At 55.0% G+C, this 10,655-nt stretch overlaps 1 protein-coding gene across 1 annotated transcript in view; it reads left to right on the top strand.

Moving 5' to 3' along the window:
* Positions 1–1,626: 1,626 nt before the first annotated feature.
* Positions 1,627–10,655, top strand: part of SLC38A8 (solute carrier family 38, member 8) — a 15,922-nt gene continuing 6,893 nt past the window's right edge. Inside the window, exons 1-5 of the mRNA XM_006860132.1 lie at positions 1,627–1,800; positions 3,590–3,788; positions 6,165–6,297; positions 7,160–7,261; positions 8,781–8,838. Coding sequence (XP_006860194.1) covers positions 1,627–1,800; positions 3,590–3,788; positions 6,165–6,297; positions 7,160–7,261; positions 8,781–8,838 — 666 coding nt within the window. The remainder of the gene's footprint in view (positions 1,801–3,589; positions 3,789–6,164; positions 6,298–7,159; positions 7,262–8,780; positions 8,839–10,655) is intronic.

The raw sequence follows: 10,655 nt of genomic DNA on the forward strand, positions 1-10,655 counted from the left end.
GGGACGCAGGACAATGAGCTCTAAGTGACGTGTCAACTCCTGCAGCGCCCCGTTGGGCCCTGGCGTGGGGGTGATGGTGGCACCCCCAGATAGTGCAGGAGTAACCTGTGCAGTCCCTCCTCACAGGAATCCTGACAGGCAAGCAGCTAGGGGCCCACCCCGGCTCTATCTGCACTCAGGCCTGAGAGCTTGTGGCTCAGCTGGTCACACATTGGGCTGAGGCCGTTAATCCACACCAGCAAAAGGCCTATGGGCTGCTCTGGGGCCCACAGATAAGGACCGATTGGAGGCGGGTGGGGAAGGCAGATAAGGACTGATTGGAGGCGGGTGGGGGAGGCGGATTAGGGCTGATTGGAGGAGGCTGGGAGATTACTTAGGAAAAGTACAGTTTCTCAATCCCTCACCCCACTCCTACTACATGGGAGATTCTGGGTGAGCCGCCCCCCTCTCTCTCCTGTGGTAGGAATGCATGATGGCGTTGGATGCTGGGAGTGTGGGACCGTCCAGTATCCAGGAATACTACACAGGTCCAAAGGAGGATTCCTGATGGCACCTTCACCAGCTGCCTTCTGGGCTGACCAGGTCTCTGAGGACACCCTGCAGGGCATTTGGAGAAGACCCCTCCACCCCCCTTGCACGCACGCACGCGCACGCACACAGACCAGGTGTGTCACGGCGCACTGGTAGCTTGGAACCCAGGCAGCACAATGGTTACATGACAGCTGAAAACTGAAAGCTTGGTGGTTTGAAACCATCGGCCGCTCTGCTGTCTGCCTCGGAAACCTTATTGGGCATTTCTACCCTGGCCGGTAGGGAACCCACTGGCCAGCAGTGAGTGGGGCTGGGTTGGAGCAGCAGAAAGGGAGGAAGGCCGAGCCAGCCCTGAGGAAAGACCTGTGGATTTCCTGCTGCCTGCTTTCCATGGGGAGTTTAGAACCCCAGGCCCCTGCCAGGTGGGCATAGGAACCCTGAGGGTCCTCACTTTCCACAGGTTTCTCTTCAGATGGGCCTCACAGAGAATCAAGGGAGGAGACATGAGAAAGTGCCCTGGGGTCACTGCGGGGCACCCCTGCCCTCTGATTTCTCCCAGCTACCTGAGAAAGGTGCCTTGGGGAGGGGCTATGCTGGGGTGGGGGCCCGCAGGGAATCTTCCCCCTTCCGCAGTCCAGGTTCTGGCACAAATGTCTTGGGTCAGCTGGCCCCGCCCAGCAGTCTGAGGGTTTGGGACAGGACGCTACAGTGTTGTTCAGGATGCCTAAATTAACGTAAATTAACGACTCCTGGACACACCTCCTTTCCCCCCTCCCCCCAGCAGAGCTGGACTCTTCCCCTACACAGAACACCCGGCAAGCAGCTGACCTGGTGGGAGGAGCCGAGCTTTGTCCCTGGTGGCCCGGGACCCCATCTCACGCCCCAAATCTGCATCTGGTGGTAAGAATGAGGTGGGCGGGCGGGTGGCCAGGAGGTTTGGGTTGAGTGGAGATAAATGTTTCGGAAGTGGGGTCGAAATGGGGTGGGCATGTGTGGAGGGGAGGGGAGGACCAGAGGTCCAGGGCACGTGAGGCTGTGCTCTTGGGGAGGGGCAGAGGTGGACCCAGCCTCCTCTCTGCCCTGTCCCCTGCAGCCATGGAGGAGCAGACCCCAGAAAGCGGGGGCCTGGCAGAGAAAGCACCCCCTGGTTTGTCTTCGTTGGGGGCCGTCTTCATCCTGATGAAGTCTGCCCTGGGCGCTGGCCTGCTCAACTTCCCCTGGGCCTTTCAGCAGGCAGGCGGGCTGGCCCCTGCCTTCCTGGTGGAGCTGGTGAGTGGCTTTTGGCACTGTTTCTGCCGAGCTCTGTCCCCCTCTTCGGGTGCAGCCTAGCTGGAGGGGAGGGTGTCAGGGGTGATGTTGGGAGAGGAGGTGCAGAGAATGCTCAGGGAATGAAGAGGACAGGACAGCAAAGGTCTAGTGGCTGGAGGGAGTGTGAGGTGCTCTTCGGTGGCACCACTCATTCCAGAGTGACATGGAGTCAAGCTGCTGGGCCCCACATATCCGGCTGAGCATCTCCCACTGCGAACTGTGTCCTGCACAGAATCTGGGAGGGAAGGAGTAAGCCAGCCGGGGCTCGCAGACCCCCATGATAAAAGTGTCAGATGGAAAAGTGCTGTGGTAGTTTCTTATAAAATGAAATGCCAGGAGTTGTAGATATGTGTCCAGGAGAAATGAAAACATGGGTCTAAAGAAAGGCTTGTTCTAGAATGTTCCGCATCATAGCCAAAAACAGAAAGCAACTCAGGTATCTGTCAGCCAGTAGCTGGATAAACTCACTGTCTGCTCATGGAATAGAATCCTTACCAGTGGAAGCAGGGCTGGACTTGCACAGTATGATGAAGTCACAGACATGCAGCATGGCAACTACCAAACCTGCAATGAGCGGCTACGTCTGAGGGCAGACACCTAAGGGAAGTTCCGGGAGAGGGCGGAGGATATAACATTCTCTGTCTGTAGGGTTTGCGTGGCACTTGTACACTGTACATTGTAACTCTTCATGTGATAAACAGGACCTGTTGATCTTGAGTTGATCCCCACTCAGGTCACCCTGTGTGTGTTGGAGAACTGTACTCCTTAGGGTTTCTGGGAACTGGGTTTTCCACAATCAGAGTGCCAGGACTTTTTTCCATGATGCCTCTGGGTAGTCTTGAACCTCCAGCCTTGAGGTTATCAGCTGAGCATGGTATCTGTGCCATCCACAGTCTCCCAGCAATGTGCTCTGAAGACTTGTACAAGAATGAAAAGCCCCCTAACCAAATCCAGTTCTAAGGAGGTAGCAATGCCTGCAACGTTGTTTCAAATCCTTCCAGAATGAGCTGAAAACAGAACATCATTACAGATGAAACTCACTGCTACCTAAGTTTGTAAGTGGAGTGTGTAGGACCGTCAGAACAGGTGCAAAGCCTTTTCCATGGTTTCAAAGCTGCAGATGCAGCTAGTCAAGGTACCAGTGATGAGGACGGTGTTGGAAGTAGGACTTGTTCAAACGTTTCCAAGTGAGGGCCAATTTACGTAGCATTAAACGGCAAGTAGGGGTTGCTGCTAACTCAGAAGTTGGTATCCCAGGGACTGCTTGTACAGAAACCCTGTGCTTGGCTGATCCAGGTATAGGTGTGTACCTATTTACTGTACAGCTATTTCAGCCTGCCTGTGTGTTTGAAGATTTTCCTAACAGTCGTTTGAAAACCTTTAAACTGGAAGGGAGGGAGTATGGAGAGGAATAGCAAACACAGGCACCATTTGTTAAGCCAGGTGTGTTTCCTGCTTGGTTTAATCCTAATACCTAGCCCCTCCTGGACACCAGGTGTGTCGGCTGCAACGGCAGTGCCTAACTACCACGCTCCCGTGCCTCTCTACCCACACAGGTGTGGTTTACTCTAGGTGTCTGCTGTCTCATTGGTCCAGCGGGGGCCGAATGATATATACTCACAGCTCCAGACACCAGGTCTCAGAGCTCGTGGCACCTCCAATGGAGTCCGCCAAGCTGTGATCCAGTGGAGAGAGACACCACAGCCCCGACGCGCACCACAGTAGTGCCCTGCTGACCGTCTCTCCACAGGTCTCCCTGGTCTTCCTACTCAGCGGGCTGCTCATCTTGGGCTATACGGCCTCCGTAAGCGGCCAGCCTAGCTACCAGGCCATGGTTCATGGGCTGTGTGGCCGCAGCGTCGGGAAGCTGTGTGAGGCCTGCTTCATCGTCAACCTGCTCATGATCTCTGTGGCCTTCCTCAGGGTGATCGGTGACCAGCTGGAGAAGTGTAAGTACACAGGGCGAACAAGGCAGTGCTCTGTCGTCTTGTTCATTTTGTGAACCACTTTCTTTGGTGGTGTTGTGCTTTATCTCTTGGTGATTTTACAGTTTAAAGTGACCCCGAGCATAGTGTCTTAAGTACTGTCTTGTGTTCCTAAGCTCAAGTAGGCTGTGCATGACAGAAAATGCGTGTGTTCCCTGAGCTTCCTTCAGACTCGAGTCTGAGTGCTCCTGGGTAGTGGTGATTATGTGCCATGGAGTCGGTTCCGACCCATAGTGATCCAGTACAGGGTTTCCGAGGCTGTAAACCTTTACGGGAGCAGAAAGCCTCATCTTTCTCCCGTGGAACAGCTGGTAGTTTCGAACTGCTGACCTTGAGGTTCGCAGCCTGATTCGTAACCGCTACGCTGCCAGAGCTCCTGCAGTGCTCCTTAGTGGCTATCCGTTCAGGGTGAATGAACCAGCAGCTGTGAGAGTAAGGTCCGTTGTTACGGTGACCGTTCACACCTGGGCCAGTTTCTTCCAGAATGTGGGTGAGCAGGCCTCTGTGCTCAGAGGCAGGCTACATTCATTCTCAGGAATATTCTTCTTAGTCTCATGAGGGTGCCTTCAAAGGGAAGGTCCAGTCCAAACAGGGCTCAGCTCAGGAGGTATGGCCACTGCTATTGGGGGCAGTTCACAGGAGTCTAGATTTTCTCCAAGGACACAGGAAGAGCATTGGGGCCTATTAGGAGGAAGTTTTCGGAAAATTGAAAACTATATTGTTGAGGAAAAGGGTACCGAGGAATTGTTTTCCATCCTGACAGTGTACCTGTTCATTCTTTGAGGAGAGCAAAGGCTGTCCTATGGGAATCTCAGTGGGGAACCTCACCCCACCCACCCGACAGCCCTCATCTTGCCTCTTCAGACTTTTTTCTGTTCCCCAAATTCAAAGAACATTTCAAAGAAACATGATTTGAGTCCCTCGGGAATGCCCAAATTGCCACTTTGATGTGGTATGTGTAGGACAAGCGCTGGCCTGCTAATCACAGGCCGGCAGTTCAAACCCACCAGCCACTCCTCAGAAACCCTATAGAGAGCTGCTGTGAGTGAGAACCGACCGAACACACTTTAGCAACAATAGTCAAAGAATCCGAATTCTTAGAGGAAGAGTCAGGGGGACGGCACCCATACCTTCAAGTGTGTACACCTTGCTGTAGGTTATGTGGAGGAACAACGTCTTCACGGTGTGATGTTTCTGTTTATAAAGGCTCCTGTGATTTCTGTAGCAATACTTTTTCACTTATTATGAACCGCCCTGCCTTAGTTGGTACCGTTATATCTAACTCATCGGTTGCTAGCGTAGCCTTTCCAGATTCCTTGCCACGCATGGTGTTTTCCTTGCTATTCTTTTCCTTTGAACCTAACGGTGGCTAAAGATATTAAAATGCATTTCTCGTAGGCAACATATGGTCAGGTCTGCAGTGTTAGTCCATTCTGACAGCTTCACGGTTTTAACTGGAATGCTGGAACGAAACTGTTGATATGGTTGGATAGAAACCTACCATTTTGCTCTGGTTGTGTTGTGTTGTTGTTAAGTGTCATCGAGGCAGTTCTGATCCATAGCGACCCTGACCCTGTATAGGGTTTCCAAGGAGCAGCTGGTGAGCTTGAACCGCCGACATTGCAGTTGAAACGGCTTTGCAGTCTGGCGCATTAACCCACAGCGCCACACCAGGACTTAGTTTGGTTATATTGTGTCTGACCTTTAACCCTGAGCAAAAAGACCTTTAATGGAGGAATACTGAAATGAAAGGCATCCGTCTCTAATGGCACAACAGCTAAGCACTCAGTTCGAACCCATGGGATAAAAGACCTGGTGATCTTGGAAACCCTGTGGGGCAGTTCTCCTCTGTCCTATAGGACTGTTGTGAGTTGGAACATCAGCGGCACCTCTTGGGAAACCCTGTCTCACCGTAGAGCTGACGGTGGTCTAGCTCAACCTGAGGGTGGGTAAGCCCGCTTCAAAATGCCCTTTCCTGCCAGTGGAGCTGACCTCACGCTTGACCCCAGTCAGCTGCTGGTGTTGGCATGTTGAGAATGCTGAGTTTGGGGTCAGGCTGGTCAATCATGGGAGGGCGGTGGGGGTGAATGGGCTGCCCTGACCCTGGGCAGGTCGACGGGGTGGAGAGAACATTGTGTGTTTCTGGTCGGGTCCTTAGGGCTGTGCCTTTTCACAGATAAGCCCACCTTCGGGGGATGGAGTGTAGGGAAAGCTGATACAGGTTAGGTATGCCCCCTCTGGGTGGGTGCTGGGGGGCAGTCATTGGGAACCAGTGACTTAGATGCACTTGTTCCTCCGCCCCGGCCTGTGGAGGTGAGCTGCTTCCTCTGTCTTGGCCAGTGTTTGACTTCCTCCTGCCCAGTGCCCCGCGGCCCTGGTATGTGGACCAGCGCTTCACTCTGAGTCTGCTCTCCATCCTGGTCATCCTGCCTCTGTCCATCCCTCGGGAGATCAGCTTCCAGAAGTACACCAGGTACAGCACCACAGGCCTCAACACCCACGGGGATTGCTGGACACCCTCAGTAGAAAGACCTGGCCACCTACTTCTGAAAAGTCAGCCACTGAGGGTCCTACAGCTCACAGCTCTGCTCTGACACACACGGAGGCGCCTGAGCCAGGGCCGAATTGACAGCAACAGGCTTTTATTTTGGTGGGATTAGGGGAGAGCTGCTAGGATTGTGAGGTTGGTCCAGGATTGGGCAGTCTTTCGTTCTGTTGTACATAGGGTCGCTATGAGTTAGTACCGACTCAATGGCACCTAACAACAACGCCGCTAGGATTGGAGCAGGAAAGCAAATGAAAACTCATACCTGTTGTTGTTTAGTGCCGTCGAGTTGATTCCGATCCCTAGCGACCCTGTATAGTGTTTCTGAGGAGCAGCTGATGAGCTTGAACCGCCAACGTTGCAGTTCAAACGGCTCTGCAGTTTGGTGCATTAACCCGCAGCGCCACACCAGGACTCCGTGGTACATGGGAAATCGCCCGGCCACAAGGAGAAACACCTGAGCTCTCATCATGTGCTGTTTGCCTTGGGCGCCGAGTTGTTGTAGGCTTTTTATGCACAAACACGTTTTTCATGGTCTGAAGCTTTGTGTGTAGTTTGGACAAAGTAAAGCCTGAAAACATTACCCCACATCCTTCCTTCCCTGTGCTGGGACCACGGAGGGTGAGGGCTGACCTCAGGGTAAGGACCGCTCTGCCTAAAATGCCACCACTGCCACCCACTGTGCAGCTGTGGCACTGCCCTCGCCTGGCGGGGTCTGAGTTCCAGTGTTAACTATAGGCCCCGCTCTCCTCACACTGTGTGTGTGTTTGTGTGTGTGTGTACCTGCTAGCATCCTGGGCACCCTGGCCGCCTGCTACTTGACCCTGGTCATCGTGATGCGATACTACCTCCAGCCCGAGGGCCTGATTCGGGGGCCTCGTTTTTCACAGAGGTGAGTACCCACACATTGTTGGGGAGCCCCAGGAGAGGCGGGGATGGGTTCCTTGGAGGTTTGTGGATAGCCCCGGGCCTTGGAGTCGTGCTGTACAGGACGTGGAGAGCGAAGGTGACCAGAGGCTCTCAGGGGACTGGGGACCAGATCCTAAGCTGGACGAGGTGGTGGGGACACTGGTGAGGGCTCACAGAATTGGAGACAGCAGGCCTGAGGCACCTCGGTGGAGATGTCAAGTCCACAAGATCTGCACAGGGCCGTGATCCTGGCCAAGATCGAGGGAGACCTGGTGTCTGAGCCTGGGAACTGCAGCACAAAGGATCAGAAGAGGAAGAGCTGGTGGGAGTCTGAGAGGGTGAGGGGTCAGGAGCCTGGTGGACGGAGGTCCCAGAAGGTGGGAGAGCTCGCCCCCACCCTACCCCCTTTAGCTCACATATCTAGGAGGACTGAGCTTGGGGCTGCGGAGGTCCCTGTTAGTGGACAGACCACATCTGTGTCTAGCGAGCAGGACAGGAAGCAGGACAGACGATGGGTCTTGGAGCCAAAAAGCAGGGTCTCCGTGGCCCATGATCACAGCCCGAGGTGATCCAGGAGAGAAGGCCCATGGCACCTCTGTGTCCAGAGGTTCTTGTGATTTTCAGGAAAGTGTAGCCGCCAGCTGGGTGAAGAGCCCATTTCCTCAGCTGGACAGCACGGTCAGGGAGGCAGGGCTGGTCAGGGAGGCAGGGCTGGTCAGGCAGGACATGTGGCTTGGGAATCCCTGTCACCGCTGTCACAAACCAAGCATTCAGTGGCCGGAAACAGCCACCCATTCTGGAGGTCAGTGTCACACTCCTGACTGGAGGCTTCCATAGTCACATCGCCCTCTGACCAAAGCCAGGAAAGGTGCTCCCAATTCCAGCCTGCCTGTGATGGAGTGAGCCAGGAGCAAGCTCCCAGCATCCCCTTCTCCTCAGTCCCACCTGCTCCATCCCATTAGCCATCGAGGGTAGAACACAATCGCATGTTCTGGGGGCTGGGGCCATCACCCTGCTGACCACACAGGAAGCACTGCTCTGGACTGGCCACTCTGGAGCTCCTGCTGCTGCCCAGCCCTGAAGGTGCTGGTCAGGGAGGCCAGGGGGCTGCTGTTGGGGACCACTGAGAGGGCTTGACCTGAAGACTCTGCTCTTGCATGCCCTTTTACCCCCCAGGGTGGTTTGGGTGGAGCTCTAACCATCCTTGCATTCCTGGGCACGCTGTACCCAGGCCTTCATGTAGCTGGAGACATGTAACTTGGAGAGAGAAGCCAGGGTCAGATGGGGCAGGGTCACATGGGCCCCAACGAATAGTGTCGGCAGGGATTCCCAAAGAGTGCGCCACGTTTGGCAGCATCCTTCTTGTCCCCAAAGAGCCAGCAGTAGAAGCAGGGCCTGACCTACAGCTGACGGTCATGCTCGGCTGCCCTTCCTCCTCTCAGTTGGAAGGCGGTGTTGAGTTTGCCTTTGCGCTAACACGCACCTCTTGTGTCTTCTTCCAGCTCTTCCTCCTGGGCCTCTGTATTCAGCGTCTTTCCCACCATCTGCTTTGGATTCCAGGTAATGGTCGCTTCGACTGGGTGTGCCATTGTCTAAGCTGGGCACGTCCGCCTGCTCCCTTGGGAGGGAGATTTTCCAGCACATCCTTAGACTGTGCCCCTGCGCTTAGGGCTGGGTGCAGTGAGGCGTGAGTTACTGTTGAACCCAGGCACATGGTCCCATGACAGCCCACTGCCTGCACTGGAGTCTGGGGGCTGGTACCTCCCTGCAGGATCCAATTAGTCATGCATGGCACACGTACGGCACATGCACACACACACACACACATACACACACACACACACGGTGTGCAGGTGCATGCTGCTCTGGGGGACATGGAAGGTTGGGGGTCCTGGCTTCAGGGTCTTACAGTCTGGAGGGGCTGGCAGGTGTGTGTTGTATGTGGGTGAGCTGAGCTCCCAGGATTTTCACAGATGCTGTGGGAGGCGTGGAGGATTTTCACAGACTGTAGGGGAGAGCTGGAGGGGCAGGAGCAGAGGGTAGGAGGCACCAGTGAATGGGAGGGAGATGAGACAGGGGGACCCCTCAGAAAGACCCAGGCCTGCTTGAGGAGCATGTTTGGGGAACAAGTAGAGATGGAGAAGGGGTCGAGGGAGAAGGAGGGAGGGGTGGGCAGGGTTTGTCTGGCTTCTGCCTTCAGCTCCATCTTGGTCTCCAGCCCTGGTCGTAGTTGGCTGTGGCTCTGCGCTGATTGTTTATTTTAGAGAAGGGCTCCCCCTTGTGGTAACAGCCACCACCCACAGCCTTGGGACATGTGGCCCTACACAGTGGTGTCCCCACCCCCCATACACAGTGGGGTCCCCACATACACAACAGCAGGGCCAGATCCTCATCCCACCCTGCTCCCTCCCTCCCCTGGCCCAGTCAGCATCTCCATTCCTCTTCTCGCCCTTTCTTTGAGAAGTCTCTGTTTCTTTTCCTTATAAATGATGTTTCTCACTGTGCTTCTTGCCCGCCCAATGCTCTGAAAGACCTTCTGATGGCTTTGCTGGCAGCTGCTTGGCATCGGTGGCGCCGCCCCTTACCCACCCTCACTGGCGCCATCTGGCTGGTGAGCCCGCACTCTGACGCTTACAAGGGGCAACCCCTCACCTTCACCTCGGGTCCCTCCGCCAGCTCTCCTAGCAACTGAGGCCTGGGCTTTGGTTTCCAGAGACAAGACCCTGGGGAAGAGCTGGGGGCAGACAGGAAAAGGAATGGGAATGGAAAAGACGAGGGACCACCAGCCTGGAGAATCTCCTGAGGACAGGGATGTGGGGGCCAGTGTAGACGAAGGTGGTAGGAATAGGGGGGACGGGGCATGACTGGACACAGGACCAACTCACACATGTCCCCCTAAACACAGGAGTTGGGCACCCTCTGCTGGGCCCCCGTGACCACACTCGGTGTGCCTGTGTGTGTGTTACTGAGAGCCCCTTCCTGTACAGTCCACGTTCCAGGTTCACAACTCGGTGGGCTTCAGGGCTCGGAGATGTACTACTTGACCACACTCCATTTCAGAGCCTTTTCCTTACCCCAGCCCCTGCCTCGTCTGCTTTCCTTTCTCTCACTGTGCATTTGCATAGTCCCGACGTTTCACAGACATGGGATCAGACAGTGTTTGTCCTTGAGGCTGCCTGCTTGCCCTCAGCATGAGGTTTCCATGTTGCGGCGGGTGTCAGGACTTCATTCCGCTCTACACAGAGTGCTGCATTGTATCGAGGAACCACGTCTTGTGTGTTCGTCCCTCTGGGTAGACACTACACAGAGTGCTACATTGTATGGAGGGACCACATTTTGTGTGTTTGTCCCTCTGGGTAGACACTACACAGAGTGCT

Source organism: Chrysochloris asiatica, unplaced genomic scaffold, assembly GCF_000296735.1.
Source record: "Chrysochloris asiatica unplaced genomic scaffold, ChrAsi1.0 scaffold00037, whole genome shotgun sequence".
Classification (NCBI taxonomy): Eukaryota; Metazoa; Chordata; class Mammalia; order Afrosoricida; family Chrysochloridae; genus Chrysochloris; species Chrysochloris asiatica.